Below are 19,654 nucleotides of genomic sequence, written 5' to 3' on the forward strand. Positions count from 1 at the left end.
TGTCAAAGTCATACAACTACACACACTCTATAAGCCATAAAGCAAACCAAGACCGTTTATGCTGCAATCTGTAGAGACACACACAAGCAGGGGAAAAACACCAGGGCAATGTGCACGTGGCCAGCCGGTCCACAGCAGCCTTGGGGGGTGCACACACCACCCCTCTCACTCACCTTCAAGTCCTGCTCCAGGCTTCGAATAAGCTCGCCATCCACCTGACCCGTCTCAGCCACTTTCAGGCTTTTCTGCTCGGCTTTCCGAAGACGGTACTGCAGGATTCGGCAGTTTTTATTAGCACGGTCCAGTTCTCGCCGAAGTTCCTGCAGCTGGTAAACATCTTCCTCTAAATAACTGTCTCTCATCTCTTCCATCTCAGCACGGAGTTCATCTAACTCATCCTATGCAAATCAGACAGAGAAGATTTATGAGCCAAGTACATCAAAAAAGGGTGGCATGTCTCTCCTTTATACCTGCTCCTCAATACTAAATATTGAATACCTGCACGCTTACCCATCAGCTCACGGCCACGCCTGGGTGACAGGCACCAGAACCTCTGGAAATTTGCATATGAGATAATATAATTGAGTATCTATTCAAATCCTATGTAACCAGAAGCTAAAAAACTGGATTATTCATTGTGGCCTCTCAGAACTTATCGCACTCCCTACATCTCCCTACACAATCAGATAAAATCAACTCTGCAGATAATTGAACCTTTCGATTCAAACCAAACATTGACCTAAGCCTTTATCTCTAAGGCATAATCTAGGTACTAAGATGAATCATACGGACCCTGCCTTCAAAGAACATAAACTTCAGTAGGATAACAAGTGCTAATTGCCCTGGAACTATAACATACCTGCAAATGTCCCAAAAATTCTGTTCCACAAGACGCATCTCAGCATTGACTAAGTGACGCTATCCACAAATGAGACATTTTCCATTATTTTAAATACACACTGAATCTGCTTTTTCCCATTCACCTATCCTGTATTTCCCACACCTCCACTCTTTGCTGTCCATAGGAATGCACCCTGAATACAGGAGAACCCAAGGAGTCATTCCTGGCTCCCCTCCCCTCCCATTCTTCGGCCAAGCCCTCAGCCAGAGCTGTGCCCCTTCCGGATGGATCACCCTGGTCCAGGCCTCCATCCCTGGGGGAGGGGAGCCACACACAGATGTAAGTGGAGACACACAGGTGCCCACTGCCCAGCTGGCCCTCTAATCCTCCTATAGTCTGTCCCCCACCCAGCAGAGTGATCCTTTTAAGGTGCAAATCAGACCACCTCACTACCTACTGAAACCCTCCAGGGGCTTCCTTCTTTCCAGGCCTCCTGGCCACACTCCCTCCCTGCCCATGACTGGCCTCACAGGGTCTGAGACTGCTCGCACCTTTGCTTCTTCAGGCCTCAAGACCTCACCTGCTATTTCCACTTCTGAAAACACTCCCTGCTCCAGATCTCTGCAGAGCTCATTCCACCATATAATCTGAGGTCACGCAAAGCCTCCCCTGGCCACCCTCATCAGCCCCTGAGTCTCTAGTCCCTTGCTGGCTCTATTTTCTTCCCACCTCTGAGCACCATCTAATAGTATTGGTATTTTTTCCTACTTACTGTCTGTCACCTACACTAACAAGGTAAGCTTCAGAGGGGAGCAAGCTTGTCTGTCTTGCTCCTCTCTGCATCCGGAGCAGCATGGAGCACACGGTAGGTCCTCAATAAATATTGCTGAATGAATACACAGGTGCGCCAGTGAACACTTACAAACACCAAGTCAGAAAGGCAACTAACATCAGACACAACTGCACGCTTGCTTTGTTCCAGTCTTGCAGCCCAATGATGAAAGCTTCTTCCCAAACCCACAGATGTAGCTGCAGGTATGAGATATTCACTCTACTGAAGTGTTACACAAGATTTAAAGGAGGAACAATTTGGAAGGAGGAAGATTAAGGAAACATTCTAGGAATTTTCTTGACTAGTTTCATAATTGATAGTTTCAGATGCCTCCAGAATACCATGCACTCAGTTATTCCCATTTACTTTATTCAACTAATATTAAGGTTCAAGAAAAAAAAATCTCTCCTACACTTAGACACCCTAATTGTCCATTCTCGTCCTGCTATTAAGTTTGTTCCTGGATTCTTACCACTCATGCTAATCTTGTATTTATTCTTAAAACCAGCGATTGACTAACAATAAAGAACAAGGTGCCCAACATCCGAGCCTCAGACAAAAAGAAAAATGAACAAAAAGAAATCTCCTGAAGATGTGTTTATCCTAGGTAAAATTAAGTACAAGAAACACAACAAATAAAATTGGGAATCCTTATGGAAAAATAAGGGTTGGCACAAAATGGGGTGATGATGACGCTTCAGTCAAACCTACCTGCACACAATGGTCTACTGAACAGGGCACAGATATGGCAACTCATCCCCCAATCCAGCCTGTAGGTTCTCTCCACTCTGCCTACACTATCCCATCAAGAGAATGAGCTACTCACTTGACCAGGACTCATCTGGAGCCTGTTTCAACAGGCTACCAAGGAGAACAGATGTTAAAGAAGAAAGCTTCACCAACTTCCCAGTAGTCAAATGCATAAAATGTTCTTCTTCTTGGCTCCTAAGTGTTCCTACAGAATTTCTATACCAATGATGAAAATATTAAAAGTATTAAGATGTCCTAATGTGTCTTAAGAAAGATCAATCTTAACACTGAAAATGTTGTGAACTCTAACCAAGTTTCATTTCTTTTTTCCTCCATGGAAATCTCTCCTGGTAAATCCTGGTCCTTGTGGGAAGATCTGCTGGAACTGGAAGTTATTGGACTGAGCATAGGAGCTGATCAGCTGAACACACATAAACAGAATGGGTGGTTTGGGCTCTTCAGGGGACCAGAGAACACAGCTCTTTCAGGACAGTGCTTGACAACCTTCCGCAAACCTTCCACAAACAGGAGGTTGTTACTGATGCCTGATCACTGAGGCTTTGAAGACGCCCTATAGGAGCTGTGCCCCTGCACTACCCACTCCTAGAGGAGGTCAACTGCAGACTGAAAGCTTTAAAATGAGCCTTATGGTTGTCACTCTTTCGATAGAGTGGGAAGTTAGTTCTGAATCTTCAAAAATCAACGTCAAGTTTGATTCACACCCCATCCATGAAACTAATGGATCACACTTTGAGAAAGAACCTAATCGCAATGCTTGTTTCTGAGTAAAGAGGTAATTGTTTCACTGAGTCATTAATACAAATCAGTTCAATACAAGCAATAATCACTAAATGTTCAACACTAAGTCAATATATGTATATGTATATGTACATGTATATCCATACATACAAATATACAGTGACTCTGGCCATTCTGTTCATGGAAAGAATGGTTTGTGATTGCTTTTCTTTCCAGAAAGTCTGCCAAAGTCATTAATGCCTGGGATTATCTGCAACTAAGACAAAAGTTTTTAAAATGCAATATAGCCCTAAGATGCAAGATACAGCTTCCAGGTATAAAAGGTCTCTAGCTTTCAGACTTTCCAACAGGAGAGCCCACATCCACCCTAATGTTAAATGCTGCATTTTCATACAGATGTTACAGGCTAGAAAACTGTTCAAGGGCTAGATGCACCCACACCTCCACATCATTGAGCAGGCCAGACGTAAATAGCAATACTTTTTGGCACAAATAATCACCAACATTAGTTGTACTGAAAATAAAATTAGGGACTGGGTGTGGTGGCTCACGCCTGTAATCCCAGCACTATGGGAGGCTGAGGCGGGCGGATCACAAGGTCAGGAGATCAAGACCATCCTGGCTAACATGGTGAAACCCCGTCTCTACTAAAAATAAAAAAAATTAGCCAGGCGTGGTGGCGGGTGCCTGTAGTCCCAGCTACTCGGGAGGCTAAGGCAGAAGAATGGCGTGAACCCGGGAGGTGAAGCTTGCAGTGAACGGAAACTGCGCCACTGCACTCCAGCCTGGGTGACAGAGTGAGACTCCAGCCTGGGCGACAGAGTGAGACTCCAGCCTGGGCGACAGAGTGAGACTCCATCTCAAAAAAAAAAAAAAAAAAAGAGAGAAAAGAAAATTCGGGAGAGACCACATGACATGGTTTGGCTGTGTCCCCACTCAAATCTCATCTTGAACTGTAGCTCCCATAATCCTCACGTGTCATGGGAGGGACCCAGTGGGAGGTAGCTGAATCATGGGGGCAGGTTTCTCCTGTGCTGCTCTTGTGACAGTGAATAAGTCTCAAAAGAGATCTGACGGTTTTATAAACGGCAGCTTCCCTGCACACGTTCTTACATGCCTCCATGTAATATGTGTCTTTGCTCCTCCTTTGTCTTCCACCATGATTGTGAGGCCTCCCCAGAACTGTGAGTCCATTAAACCCTTTTTTCTTTATAAATTACCCAGTCTAGTGTTTCACAGAAGTATAAAAGTGGACGAATGCACCATAACTGCATGTATTTAAATCACTGCTCTTATAATTCATATTTTATCTAAATTTACAGAACAGTCATCGTTTATTAAGCACCTCACCCTCATTACTAACCCTACGATAACCCTGTCAGGAACACATTACACAGTTTATAGACAAAAAAACAAAACCGAGGCTAGTTACCTGTGTCCAAAGCTTCACATCTAGTAAATTGAAGCCACACTGCAAACCCAGGCCTGTCTGCTTTCAATCACACACTCTTTCGAGTAAATACTATAAATTATTTGCTTCAACCTGGACAAATGAAATAATAATAGACCTTCAATTGTACTTTTAAAAGTCTACCATCAGTGTAAACCAAAAAAAGGAGCCTAACATTTACAGCTTGACAAGTGACAACAGAAAGCATATGCATTAGGGTAACTGGTTCTTAGGAAGACACTACAATGTGCAGCAAAGATATTCGTGCCCCTTCCCCGCTTTTTTTAAAGAGACAGGGTCTCACTCTGTGACCCAACCTGGAGCGCAGTGGTGCAGCCATGGCTCACTGCCACTTTGAGCTCCTGGGCTCAAGTGATCTTCCTCCCTCAGCCTCCTGAGTAGCTGGGATTACAAGCACATGCCACCATGCCTGGCTAATACTCCCATCCTTAAAATGAGGAAACCGAGATTCTAAAAGTATAAATGGCTTTCCACCATTATTGGTCTGTTGCAGCAATAGGACCAGGGCCAGTGTTTCAACTCTTCCCAGAGAGCCCAGAAAAAAGTAATTTTCAGGTTCAGTGAAAAGAAGTTAAAGAGAAGCAAATTATAAACCATGTAAGCTGGCAGCAGCCATTTGAAAGCAAAAACTATGATTATTGGAATTAGGGTCATGATGGATAGTGATTTTCAAACTAACATTAATTTTCTGACGGCATGCTCCAATTTAGAAAACTGTATTGCAGAACCTTAACGACATCTGCCAACTAAAAATTTAAGTAAACCAAATCAAGCAGAGCATATGATGTTTCTGACAGGTGTAATTTAGAGATAGTACATAAAATTGGAAAATCGCTGTTGTCTTTTTAAACACGGAAATAAGAAAAAAACTGTCCTTAATAGTTTTTTACTGAATTAACATCAAGTCTGGAGGATACTTAAGTATTAAATCATTATCTCATTGAAAAGCTAGTTTTAATTAAATATCTTTTTTAAGTTTTGTATATAAAACGAAATCTTGAAGTACTGTGAAGTCCAGTCGACTATTCCCCTTTGCTGGTGGCTGACAAATCAAGCCTTATCATGTGTCTCAAATTAGAGGAATAATGAGGTACCGGGTGTGCACTAGAGTAAACGAAGATTAAAATTACATGTTTTGATGAAAACCTCTAAGAGGACAGTTTTATCCATTAATATATAATAAAAACCAAATCCATGGCTTCTTAGTATAAGTGATGAAAACTCTTAATCATGTTAATAACTATATGAAAATCTTAATCTCTTTTAAATACCCAAAATCAGTAACTATCTCTATTTTAGCACCTCCTCTTTAAATAGACCCAGTTTGGATGGTAGAAGCAGTCATCTGGCTACTGCTGCAATAATTCTATCTTCTGGGCAGACAGAAACTACTGTCTTTTGTGACATACGAATAATCCACCTCATTTCCCTCCAGACAAGGGAAATGTTCTCCAGGAGTCCCAGCTGTAACTAAGGAGGTGCAGGGCCACTCCCACTGTCTACCAGGTGATGGTCCAGCCAGCAGCTGGTGGCTGCAGCCCTCGTCTACATTAGCTGCCACTGAAAATGATCATAGCCACTCTTTCACTGGCTGAATACAGAGTGGGTATGGACAGCGAATGTCAGCAAAGAATGGGGAATACTGTCCATGTTAACCCTTCTGAAAGAGAAAGGAGGAGGAGGCGGGGAGCAAGGAGGCGCTGAGACACCTCAGCTGCAGAGCACTGCTTGCGCTCCTCTCCAAGTGCCCCTCCACCCCCAGGCCACACTGAGCGCCCGGCATCTGGGCAGCCCGGCAGCCAAATGTCACAAACCAGGTCAGGGCCTGAAACTCAAAAGGCTAACTCCAATGAGAAGCAGGATGGTAAGCTTGGATCAGCAGTGAGACACTGCAACCTATAAAACCAAAGCTCAACCTCTCCCTTAGGAAATCATTCCTCTCCAAGAAGCCAATTTTCTATGCCCTTGTATCTAGCACCAACTTGTTTTCTTTTAACAAAAAAATAATTCCTATGAAATAACTGAGAAAGCAAAGCAAAAAAAAAACAGCTCTTCCCATCCCAATCCTCACCCACCCTGCAGGAGGTCAGCATGGCAAGAGGACACTATTTGGGGGTGGGGGAGGTGTGGGGTTATGGCTCCTAAAAGCAGTTTCAAAATAGGCTCATAAATGCCAACTGATTAAATCCTCCTTTTAAGCCTGTGGAAACAGAGAACATAATTAATATGTTGACAACGAGCACTCCGGCTTGTCTGATTGTCTCCGAGCACTCGAGCAAAACACAGTCCTGGCAGCCTGGCAGGGAAGGAACACACCAGCAGCGCTTTACCAAAGTCCTCAGCATTAAGAAAGTGCCTGGGTTTTATGAGAAGCCCAGGCCTTTGGATAACTGAAGTGCTCACCTGAATTTCTGAATACTTCCAAATGTATTTGAGTTTATCAGAGGTCAAAGGACGACAAGAGTGCTTTTCTGTCTGTGTTTTCACACAAAAGCCAGCTACCTGGATTGATTTTGCATTTTTCACCTAGTCACCCAGGCACCATTTGATGAAGGTGGAGAAGGAACAGAAAGCAGAGTCAGGGACGACCAAATTTGCTCTGTTACAGCACAACACAAGGTGTCCGCGTCTCTGTTGACACTGACTATTTTAAAAAATACAGGCCAGGCCGGGCGCGGTGGCTCATGCCTGTAATTCCAGCACTTTGAGAAGCCGAGGCGAGCAGATCACCTCAAGTTAGGAGTTCAAGACCAGCCTGGCCAACATGGTGAAATCCCGTCTCTACCAAAAATTCAAAAACTAGCTGGGCATGGTGGCAGGCACTTGTAATCCCAGCTACTCGGGAGGCTGAGGCAGGAGAACTGCTTGAACCTGGGAGGCGGAGGGTGCAGTGAGCCGAGATCACGCCACTGCACTCCAGCCTGGGTGACAAAGCAAGACTCTGTCTCAAAAAAATAAATAAAAATAAAATAAAATAAAATAAAAAATACAGCAGCCTGGCTAAAAGCCAATAATTCCACTTAAATGTCCTGATCCAAAGGACATCCTCCTAAGGTTTTGCTGGACTTATTTTTCTGTTGAACTGGGCTTTGCTCATTACTGTGACAGTCTGGTACAACAATGATGACAGCACTTACTTGGAATCCTCCAGAACACAGCAACATAAAATTTGTGGGCTGAGCCTCTTGTCAGATACATTGGAATAGATGGATGCTATATCTAATCCTGAGAGTTAGTTCTGTGCAGCTCCCTAACAAAGCAGCAGGTCAAGGATGTACTTTTATCTATTCTCTTTAAAAAGTACCCCTACGGGGCACAGAGGCTCAAACTTGTAATCCTAGCACTTTGGGAGGGCAAGGAGGGAGGATCACTTGAAGCCAAGAGTTCAAGACAAGCCTGGACAACATAGCCAGACCCTGTCTCTATAAAAAATTTAAAAATTAGCCCAGCTTGGTGGTGTGTGCCTGTGGTCCCAGCTACTTATCAGGATGAGGCAGGAAGATCACTTGAGCCCACGGGTTCAAGGTTGTAGTGAGCTATGATCATGCCGCTGCACTCCAGCCTGGGCCACGGAGCAAGGCCGTCCCTTCAAAAAAAAAAAAAAAACCACAAAAAACAGAAAAAAAGTACCCCTGAAAATAACAAAAAGAGAAATTTTGATTTATAAAGGGCACACGCTAACCACCACTGCAAAGGCATGACTACTGCCTCTGCCCCAGGGGGTCCCTGAAGCTCTGGGCCCAATTTTGCACAGGTGGGCAGGCTCCATGACCTGTAGAAAAGTCCATTAGGATCCTTGCGTTTCTTTCCCGAATTGAACTATCGTCATTTAAGCTTCTGAGTGGCCAAGCGAGTACCTCACATGCATACACGCAATCATCTGGTTTGCTAGCCTCCTTCAGAACCCTCTTCTCTCCCCTGCTGTCGGAGGAACAGTGGGGAGGTGGGCTCAGGCAGAGTAAACGGATGCAAGTGACACCTTCTCCACGGTAAATGGCAACTGAACAGTCCCCACAATTGAAACACTGGCAGTGGGATTTATGTGACCATTCGTACACAGGCTAGTGGAGAGACGGGCATGACGGCCCTCTCACCTGAAAAGAAAACAGAGGGCCCCTAGAAAAGCTCACCACAAGGAACATTTTGAGCTACGAAAACAACTCAGAAGCAGTGTGCTCGGAGGAAAGCAGCCTCGCTGGAAACAGGGCTGCATCCAGGTGCAGTAAAATGGGCAGAGGCTCTGGGGAAACGCAGGTGCCACCACTTACTCACTCTATGACCTTGGCCAAGTCATTTCTGTTTTAGGTTCTCAGCATCTCCATCTGTGAAATAATAGTTATGATCATGATACCACCACCACCCTATGCTGTTGGGAAGATACAGTGAAATATAAAATACACTATATCAGACTCCAGGCTCAGACACATTTCATTCATTGGGGAAAAATAAAACAAATAACCAGTTGCACAAAGAATGAACTTCAAAATGATGGATAGCCTACCTTAAGATCAAAGCTGTAACGAGAAACTTCTTTAAAGAAATACAATTTTCCCTTGCATAGCAGTCATTTGGATAAACACCATTCAATCAGAAAGTAAGTCTGGGGTTATGCTAAGAGCCAGGGATACAAAAACAACAAGATATCTTGGTCACCCTCAGGGAGCTTACATTTGTCGAAGATTTACAAAAGAGCTGCTTTCATGATGGAGTCACCCGCAACATAGTTGCCTTTGAACTTCACTCTGTTGTCTGTTACCTAAGAGTAAGTGACAAAAGCAAACATACTATCTGAAACATCTTGCTTTAAGTCCCAATCTTTCTTTTATCACCTCTCTTTCTCTGCCTCACTGTTACTTCTTGCACAAAGTAAAATAACCACAAGGCTCAGTTGGTTGGAGCAGCTCCATAAGAAATTTAGGCTTGAGATCACCCAGCAGTTAATGTGCTCTGATTTCCGTGTGAACTGCAGACTTCACCACCATTCACCTTAAAGCCCAATCCTCAATCCCACTAGCCAAAAACTGGGCCCGTATTGGTTAGCTCATCATCTGCTGAGAAAACAGCTCAAATCACATAACCCACCGAAGATGCAGGGCCACACCTCTGGGTTTGGTTGGCTGCTCATTAAGACTTAACAGATACACAGATTTATGCCACTGGAGTTGTTTACTAACCTTAAGATTACAATAAATAAAACAATTGCTATCAATACAACTCCCCTTATTTTCTCTCAAGTCACCTGGATCGTCCTGACCCCGGGAACCCCGTCTGCAGCGCCAGGCCCCCTCCGTGGAGAAAAGATGGAGCCGAATTAAGCACCCAGTGCTAAGGCGACTAAGAGGCCACTGCCCGCAGGCCCTGCCGGAAAATACCCAGAGAGTGCAAGCAGGCGCCGCGATTCCTTGGAAAGTGCTGGCGTGGCCTCTCCTGACACAGAAAGCCGGCTCGTGGATGCTTACAAAGGACTGGCCCGCGCAACACCGTTGCTCTTCAACCCGGGCCACACTCCAAGGACCTCTACTGAGCTTCAGCTTGCTCACCGAAAACGGCGCGGCCCCCTCTACCCGGGATGTCGGAGCCCAGGAGACCGTGAGAGTCCCCAGCTCTTTCTGTAATTGCAGGAGAAGGGGCAAGCGGGTCCGTACCAGGGGCCCCCCAGTGGCATTGTCCTGAACAGCCACGCCCGCACGTGGCCGGGCTAGAACTCCCTGGCGAAGGATCACCTGTTCCTACAGGTGAGGCTGGCACGTTCTGAGCGGGGATGGGGGCGTCGGCTGATGTCTCCAAAACGATTACAGCCTCCTCTGCCTCAACAGGTCAACAAAAGTAAAAGTATCAGCGAAGAGACGCAAGAGTTCTAGACGCGAGAAAAAAGAAGTGGGTTGCGAACTGGCGGGGACCCACAGGTCTTGCTTCTCCTTCCAGAAGTTTGGGCTTAAGTTCCCAGTGCCTGACAATGCGGGGGTAGGACCGTGGAAGGCAGAAGGGAGAAGGTGCTGGACAGGCCCGGGAAGGAGGGGTTGGCGGGTCCCCGCCGCAGCCAGGCCCTCCCGGGGCGCCCCGGGACACCTGCGGCCGAGGCGCGGCTCACCTTGAGATAGTCGTTCTCCGAGCGCAGCTCCTCCATCTCCCGCAGCAGCTCTTCTTCCTCCGCCGCTGGCACGAGCCGAGGCTGCTCGCCCAGGCTGGGCTCCTTGGGGGTCCCGGGGACTGGTCGCTCTGGCGGCGAGCGCCCCCGGACATCCTCCGCCACGCCGGGCCCCGCGAAACCCCCCGAAACCCCGCCCGGGATGCTCCGGCCCCCGGTACAGGCGCCCGCGGCGAGAGGCGCGGCGAGGAGCGCTGGGGGCTCTGGGCTGCCCGGCGGCGCTCCCCGGGCTGCGGGGCTCGGCGTCGGCGCTCCTCGTGGGGGTTCACGGTCGCTGGAGCCCGTGCCGGATTCGGCGTCGCTGCTGGCGGCAGGGAGCAGGCGCTGCTCGTCGGACAGGGGTTCGGAGGGGCAGTCAGAGAGGTCGGAGCTGCTGTCCGTGTGGCTGATGCGCGAGCAGCGGGCCGGGGACCCGGCCACCGAGGTCACCGCGAGGGTCACGGCAGGGATCCGGGCGGCCGGGGTCGGGGGGCCGATGGTGCGGGCGGGTGGCGCCCGGGAGCCGCGCTTGGCTTTGCGGCCCTTGGCAGCGGCAGACGGCGGCTCGGCTCCGGGAGGCTTCCCAGCCCGGGACAGCGGCTCCGCGGGCGCCACGCGCGCCGCCCTCCTGCTTCCCAGGGTAGCCTTGGCACCGCCCGCCGCTCTGGCCCCGGCGCCCGGCGGGGGCTTGTCCTTCGCGCCCGGGACGCCGCCACTGCGCCGAGAGAGGCGGCCGGGCGCGGCCAGGGACCCCGGCGAGGGCGGCGCTTTGCCCGCGAGGTTGGGCGAGCGCGGGGCGGCGGGCGCCGGGCCTCGGCCCGAGGAGGGGACGGCCGGGCCGGGCGCGGCGGGCCGGGCGTGCAGGTCCTTGAGGAAGGGTCTGGCGGGCGAGGGCGCACGGTGCAGCCGCCGCCTCTCGGCCACCGGGTGGAGGTGGTGGTGGCGGTGGTGCTGGCCGGGCGGCTGCAGCTTCGCGTCCGGGGCACCTCCGCCCGCGGGGCCGTTCAGCGTCTCCATGGCCGGGTCCGCGGGCAGCAGCTCAGGCGGCAGATGCTCCGGACGGCGGCGGCGGCGGCGTGCAGCCTCCCCGCGCGCTCGCTCATCACTGTCCCAGCCCCGCCCGGGCTGCGCCCCGCGCTCCCGCCGTCTCCGCCCCCCGCACCCCGGCCCCGAGGATTCCCGCGGGGCTCACTGCCGCCGCGCTCGCCCCTTGAGGTCACCGCGGATCGAGTTCTCCCGGCTCAGCAGCGCGGCGGCTCCCGGCCGCTCGCATCCCCGGACCTCGCGCTCCGGGCTCGCGGTCACCGGTGCCGCGGCTGCGCTCCCGGCGCGCGCCCGTCTCCCGTGTCCCGCTCCCCGCCCACCGCCGGCCCGCTGCTGCCCGTGCCCGCCCCCGCCGCTCCCGGCTGAGAGAAGCCGCACGCGCGCGCCCTACCTCCCCGCCGCCCAGCGCCCTCGCCCAAGGCCCGTGCGCATGCCCCGCCTCCAGCCAGCCGGCGCCGTGCGGGGGAGGGGCGAGGGAAGGGGCGGGGCTTGCGCTCCCCGGGGCGAGGGCGCCCGGCAGGGGCGGGGCGGGGCCTGCGCGCCCTTGGGAGCAGGCGCAGGCTGGGTCCATGGGGCCTCGCCGCCGAGGGACCCTCCTTGCTTTTTGAGGCCCTAGAGACGCTGCCAGGAGCTAGGGAGGAAGGGAAGAGGCGGAGGTGAAGTGGGGGCAAGGGGCGGCACCGGCCACTTGGGGAAGGCGTGTGCCACGGCTGACAACGCCCTCCTCATGCCTCTCCATCCGCCACCCGCCTCCCCGAGGCCCGTCACCTCCCTCGCTGTCCTCTCCAAGCTGTGCCCCTGGTCCCCGAGCTCCTGTAAGGATCGCTGGTACCCGACGTAGCTCTCGCGTCAAAACGGCACGGCGGGCGCTCCACAGTTGGCACCCCCGTGGCCTCGGGAGCTCAGAAGAGGAGGAGCTGCTGCTCAAACAGGAGGAGCCCTCGCCAAGCTGGGGGTCAGAAAGGGAACTCACATTTATAGTTCCGGCTGCGAGCCAGGCCTGCTGGCCGCTTACTGAGCAGTGTTTTATTTAAGCCTCACCACAGTCCCGGATTGGAATTGCTGTCTTCGGTGAAGACTAGGGCACCGGCGCTGGGAGGTTAAGTCACTTGCCTGCGATGCCTCACCTAGTCCCTAGCTGAGCGGGTTTAAACCCAGGTCCTCAGGATTCCGAGTCCTGCAGGCTTTCCGCTCGGAGAGCCCGGAGCCCGGCCACCGGTTCTACCACTTGAGTCTCCCATGCGCTAGGCACTAGACCTTTCTGAGCCCCAGTTCCCTCGTCTGTATCATTAAAACGTACTGCCACCTGAGTGTGTGTGAAGATTTGGCAAATACCAGAACACACCGTGCAAACTGTGAAGTACAGTTCACATACCATTGGGTGCAGTTTATGTCCCAGGCGTTGGATGTTGGCCAGTGCCCATAGGAATAAGGGCCAGTCTGTCCTCCAGCCCCGGCGTTGCAGGAGGCCAGGTCAGGTAATAATTACAAGGTGGAGGGCGGGAGCGTAACCCCGCCTGGTGAGGCTTGCATTTTCCTGGAAGGACGGGTTGGTCTCAGCTGAGGGCCCAGGACACAGTAGAGCCTGCAGAGAGCAGGGGCCCTAGGCGGGGAGACAGGTAGGTTAGGGATTAGAGGGGAGACTGGAGGGTGTCTGGCACCAAATATCCTACCAAGGCCGTTGGGCATTATCCTAGAGGCGGTTGCCACGGGGTATTCTGAGCAAGATGATCTGATGTGCTCAGAAAGATCCCGGGGGCAGCAACCTGGAGGAGAGGGAGGTGGGCCACGGGAGCTGCCAGCGGCTGTGGCAGTATGCGCGGTGAGGGGGCCGTGGGAGCAGAGACAGAGAAGAGGGGGCCGACTCGCAAAAATAGGAGGAAAAAATCGACTCCAAAGTCTGTGGTCTTAACCACAGATTTACCTTACTTAGCCATCTCCTTCAAAAAATGCAGGATGAACCCTTTTTTTGTAATCCTGTAAGTCAGGAGAGCCCTGCCCCGAAGTCGTCCTGCCTCGCCCTGGCTGAGCTCTGGGGGCACTGAGACTTCGCCTGCTCTGCTGCTGTTGTGGTCTTTGTGAGTCGTTTTTCTGAGAATGCCTCTGAATGTGAGACAGCACGCACGAAATCCAATCTCTACGAAATCCAATTCCTTAATCTCCTTTGAGGCTAATGCCCTAGCCGTTTCTCCAGCGTTGGGAGAAAGACACTGTTGGCTCCACGGTGGGCGTGGATGACGGCACACCTCGAAAGGCTTGAGAGGTGTTGGCCACCGCGCGCGCCGGGCCTGCTGTCCACAGAGGGCGCTCTAGCTCTCCCCTTCCGTGGGAGGGGGCCCGCGGTCGGGCCAGAGCACAGCTGACCTCTGCCTAGAACTTCCTCCAGAAGCCCTGAAGACTCCCACACCCTCACATTTCCGAAGAATTATGGCCAGGACTCTCAGCACAAGCTTGCCAGCTTCTCATACCATATACACTCAAAGAAAGGGCCCCCCAAAAAAGTTTCAATACGTTAGTCTTCTAAAGACAGTAGCTTGATGACTATAGGATTTGCAGCCAGCTTCTCTTTCTTTCAGGTAATAAGTCAGATAAAATTCATCCTCCTTATTACTTATTATTAGCCTGGCAAATGGGACTACTAGCCCTTTGTAAGGAAGTATTCAATCAATTCTTTCCCTTTTTTTTTTTTCTTCCTTTTTTTTTTAAGAGATGGGGTCTTGCTATGTTGCCCAGACTGAAGTCAAACTTCCTGGGCTTAAGCCATCCTCTCACCTCAGCCTCCCAAGTAGCTGGGACTACAGGCATGCACCACCCAGCCCGGCCAATAATGCTTTCTTTGTTTTCCAGTATTCAGTGAGTTACAGGTATAAAGAGATATCTGCTTGCATAATAGATGTTTTTAAAAGTCACTCAAAAAAAAAAAAAAAAATGGCCCAGGCGTGGTGGCTCACGCCTGTAATCCCAGCATTTTGGGCGGCCAAGGTGGGCAGATAGCTTGAGCTCAGGAGTTTGAGATCAGCCTGGGCGACATGGCAAAATCCTGTCTCTACCAAAAAAAACAAAAATACAAAAATAAGCTGGGCATGGTGGCCTACACCTGTAGTTCCAGCTACTTGGGAGGCTGAGGCAGGAGGCTCCCTCAAGCCCAGGAGGGAAGGTTGCAGTGAGCCATGATCACGCCACTGCACTCCAGCCTGGGTGATGGGAGTGAAACCCTGTCTCAAAAAAATGGGAAGGAAGGAAAGAAGGAAGGAAGGGAGGGAAGGAAGGGAAGGGAAGGGAGGAAGGGAATGAGGGAGCAAAGAAAGGAAATACTTGACTTTAAATTCTTTTTCTGTTAAATCAAATTAATCTAAAGGTAATAGGGGATTTACTATTTAAGGGAACCGTAAAGTGCTTATTCTGTGAAATGACAAAACCCAGCATGGGCGTGCCTGTTTTCATCTGTGTGCACTCAGATCCAGTCTTGCCCTTCTGCTACTCTGATGTGAGTGGAAGCATGGGTTTCCAGGCCGCCGGGTTTGCTGATTGGGTTTGGCCAGTGCAGGTGCCGTCAGGAGATGGGAGTGGACCCAGAAGGAAGAAACCAGGTTATTTCTTACTCTCTCTGCCGCAGGCGGCTTCTCTGGCAATGGCTGGGTCTCCATGAGGAGTGGATTTCTGAGGTTCCAGCCATCACTGGATGGACTGCTCCTCCTGGTAGCTTTTTGTCCTCCACTGCCTCGTGTCAAGGGTGGTAGTGCCTTCCTGTGCTTGCAGATCTCTGGGTTGCTTCACTGTGGCTGATTCCCTGCATTGCAACCCTGGATTGTAAATGCTGGCACAAGGCCCAGGGCCCCATCGTCTCATTCCTCTGCAGAGGCCCAAGTACCGTCCTGGGGAGCTGCGTGCAGCAGTGGTGTGATGAGTAATGTTTGTGTGGCCGTGTTCACAACCTCTTTGTCCAAGAACGGTGTGGTATGGTGACAAGACCTGAGGCTTTGACACCAGGTAAATCTGGGTTCAAATCCTGCCCAAGTCATTTGCTGTCTGTGTGGCCTTGGGTAAGGTATTATTATCAATGTCATCATCATCATTTAATACCAGTGAAATAATCTTCAAAATCATCACCATTATTTAACACCAGTGAAATAATCTTCAAAACTCTTAAAATATGAGCAAACCAGATTTTTCACTCAGATTCCAAAGTCTCACTCAGAGAGTTAGAAATCTGTTCTGTGTCTATACAGTTATATAAAGAGAAATGAATTCTTTTTTTACTTGGTTTGACTCATAGACAAAAAAAAAAATGTGACTTACTCAGGACCATACTTCACTCTATACTCCCAGGCAGAATTATATGCAGAATTTCTATACCTTTAATACATTGTCCAAACCCAGGCATATATGTATCTTCCAGTTTTTCCCCTTATTTTAACAGAAAGGCACATTTAAAATATGAAAGCATTCCTGGTTGAAGTCATGAGAAATCATGAAATCATCCTCTTTGAAAAGAACGGAAAGAAGAGGGAATTTTTCAGAGTGAGTGGCTTTTTGGGCACTGCAAGAAAGTTACCTTTAAAAAGAGACAACCTAATAATGCCTGATCCCTCCGCCTCCCCACCACCTGCCAAGGTTGAAGCTGAAGTCTGCATCCAACACTGGGGTCTGTGGGGACCTCCCAGCTCTCTTTGCAGGGGTGATTGCCAGAATGCCACATGGGACCTGAAAAAGGCTTCATGGCCACATTGGCAGCTGTGCATGGTGTTGATGGTGACAATGACAATAACTTAAGAGGTTCTTAAACCTTGAGGACATTAAAATCTCCTGGTGAGACTGTCAAAAATGCAAATTATCTGGCCACATCCCCAGGGATCTGATTTAAGAGATATGAGCCTGGAAAACTGTATTTTTATTATTGTTATTACTATTATTATTATTTTGAGGTGGAAACTTGTTCTGTTGCCCAGGCTAAAGTGCAGTGGCGTGATCTTGGCTCACTGCAACCTCTGCCTCCTGGACTCAAGCGACTCTTCTGCCTTAGCCTCCTGAGTAGCTGAGATTACAGGTATCTGCCACCACACCCAGCTAATTTTTTGTATTTTCAGTAGAGATGGGGTTTCGCCATGTTGGGCAGGCTGGTCTCAAACTCCTGACCTCAAAAGATCCGCCTGCCTCGGAGTCCCAAAGTGCTGGAATTACAGGTGTGAGCCACTACACCCAGCCGGAAGGCTGTATTTTTAACAAATACTTTTGATGCAAGTAATTATGTTACTTCCCATTGAAAAACACTGTGTTAGTGTTTCTTTTTTCTGTCTTCCTTCTTTTTTTTTTTTTTTTTTTTAAAAAAAGACAAGGTTTTGCTTGGTCACCCAGGCTGGAGCAGAGTGTGCAATCACAGCTCACTGCAGACTCCAAATCCTGGGCTCCAGTGATCCTCCCACCTCAGCTTGCCAAGTAGCTGGGACCACAGGCACATGTGTTAGTGTTTCTACACAGGTCCAAGTGTCACATGGCTTGTCATTTGCGTTCTTCCTATTTCTGTTCAAAACTCCTTCCAATACTGTGCTGGATGACCCACCTCTATGCATGTGAGATGCTGGGTGATGGATATTTGCTCACTTAAACCTGAACTAGAGAGTCCCAACCTAAGGCGTGCTCTAGAGTCTGCTGGGAGAACAGGGGAGTCTCCCTGTGACATGAGAACCAGAGGAAGTAGAGAGGTGAAGGTGTAAGGAGGCCCTTTCCCTCCTGACCAGTGGTTCTTCATGGGGGTGGAAGCACCCACAGGGAGCATTCTAGACGTATATTGGGGTGTTTTCTGTTGTCACAACAACTGGATTGGAGGGGACTACTGGCATTTAAGTGAGGGCAGGGGAGTAGTCAGGGTGGCTAGACATGTTGCAATGTACCCAGAAAAGGGTGATCCCAGGCGGGATGAGGTGGCTCACACTTGTAATCCTAGCACTTTGGGTGGCTGAGGTGGTGGATCACTTGAGTCCAGGAGTTTGAGACCAGCCTGGCCAACATGATGAAACCCTGTCTCTACTAAAAATACAAAAATTAGCCGGGCATGGTGGCATGTGCCTGTAATCCCAGCTACTTGGGAGGCTGAGGTGGGAGAATTGCTTGAACCCAGGAGGCAGAGGTTGCAGTGAGCTGAGATCTCGCCACTGCACTCCAGCCTGGGCGATGGAGTGAGACTCCATCTCAGAAAAGGAAAAAAAAAAAAGAGTCATCTCTCCTACTACAGGACTTCGAAGTGTCCCCTGAAACATTCACGTGGATTAAAAAAATCTGTTTATCATTATCTAAGGCTAGAAGTACATGTTTTACACATAAACACAATACTTTTACATATAAAGCAGTATTTTTTAAGCTTTTAAAACATTTTTTAAAAATTAATATAACTATTAATTGACAAATCATAATTACATTGACAGAGTGCACCGTGTTGTTTTGATATATGTATACTAAAGCAGTATGTTTTTAGGGTTGTTTTAATATCACCTGAATTTTTTTTTAGGAATGAAACCACAATAGAAATCAAGACTGGGCTGGGCACAGTGGCTCACGCCTGTAATCCCAGCACTTTGGGAGGCCGAGGGCAGAGGATCATTTGAGGTCAGGAGTTTGAGACCAGCCTTCCCAACATAGTGAAACCCCATCTCTACTGAAAATACAACAAATTAGCCAGACGTGGTGGCACATGCCTGTAATTCCAGCTACTCGGGAGGGTGAGGCAGGAGAATCACTTGAACCCAGGAGGTGGAGGTTGCAGTGAGCTGAGATCGCACCACTGCACTGGGTGACACAGGGAGAGTCTGTCTCAAAACAAAACAAAAAAAAAATAAAAATAATATAAAGACTGCATTTTATTTGGAGATTTTCAATGCATTTTTTATCTTTGGTCATTTCATTGAGGCAGTGCCACTCAAGGGATTGGAGTCATGAATAGAACCCACCTGTATTTGTCCATGTTTTAGCAGTTGCTTCTATGTAGAGCATCTGACTACTTTATTATATATTTTGTAGTATATATGTACCTAAGCTTTATATGTTGAAATAGAAATTATTTTGTTATAAGTTGCTTTCTTATTATTTCTTTTTTGTATTACCGTTAGAGAAGTATATCAGTTTTTTAAAATATATGGTTAGGGGAGTGACAACCACAAGTAGTGATTCTCATTTCAAGAAATTAAATGGCATTTGTAAAAAAAAAAAAAAAAAAAAAAAAAAAAAAAAAAAAAGCAGGTGGGGCTCTGGGGCTGGCAGGGTTGAGAAAGAGACAGCTCCCGCCCAGGGAGAGCCGCGATGTCCTGGAGGGTGCCGCCTTGTGGTGGCTTTTGGGATGGCACCCTTCCCCACTGGGATAAAATAGAATCTATTTTGGAATGGTCAGCCCCACGGTAATGGGTGTGTGTATAATTTAAAACAGCCTCCAGGTGGTTCTAAGAATCTTCTTTCATCAGGGGAGGCAGAATTCCCTTATACAACCTTTTGGCATGTTTGCTACATGTTTGCAACCTTTTGGCATATTGTCTTGAAATTGAACATTTGAACTCTTTTTCTCTTAAAACATAACTGCTAAACTTTCAAAAATTATCGTGGGATTCTAAGCTTGTTGCACAGGGAAAATACGTTGTTATGTAAGGAAAACTAATCAAAGTTCTCTACCTTTCCTGGTCAGCAGCATGTGTTTCCAAAAAATTTAAGAGAAATTAACGGGTTAATTGAGAACATTCTACATCTCACCATGTTTGCTCTTACCATAATTCACCATTGCTGATTTCTCTACCTACAGAGTTGCTGAACCGGGCTTGATTTTCCCATAGAACTGAAGCCTGAGGA

General features: G+C 49.0%; 1 protein-coding gene across 9 annotated transcripts in view; it reads right to left on the minus strand.

The window, feature by feature from the left end:
• Positions 1-12,077, minus strand: part of MTCL1 (microtubule crosslinking factor 1) — a 135,137-nt gene extending 123,060 nt beyond the window's left edge. For 3 of the 9 annotated variants that reach the window (XM_063653914.1, XM_054460622.2, XM_054460621.2), the window contains exons 1-2: positions 10,745-12,077; positions 174-398 (exon numbers count right to left, since the gene is read on the minus strand). In XM_063653914.1, coding sequence (XP_063509984.1) covers positions 174-398; positions 10,745-11,797 — 1,278 coding nt within the window. In that variant the 5' untranslated portion in view covers positions 11,798-12,077. Of the gene's footprint in view, positions 1-173; positions 399-9,321; positions 9,433-10,744 lie in introns of those variants that run through there. The other 6 variants (XM_054460620.2, XM_054460618.2, XM_063653915.1 and 3 more) reach the window with 4 other exon arrangements.
• Between the last annotated feature and the right edge of the window lie 7,577 nt (positions 12,078-19,654).

This window comes from Pongo pygmaeus, chromosome 17, assembly GCF_028885625.2.
Source record: "Pongo pygmaeus isolate AG05252 chromosome 17, NHGRI_mPonPyg2-v2.0_pri, whole genome shotgun sequence".
NCBI lineage: Eukaryota > Metazoa > Chordata > Mammalia > Primates > Hominidae > Pongo > Pongo pygmaeus.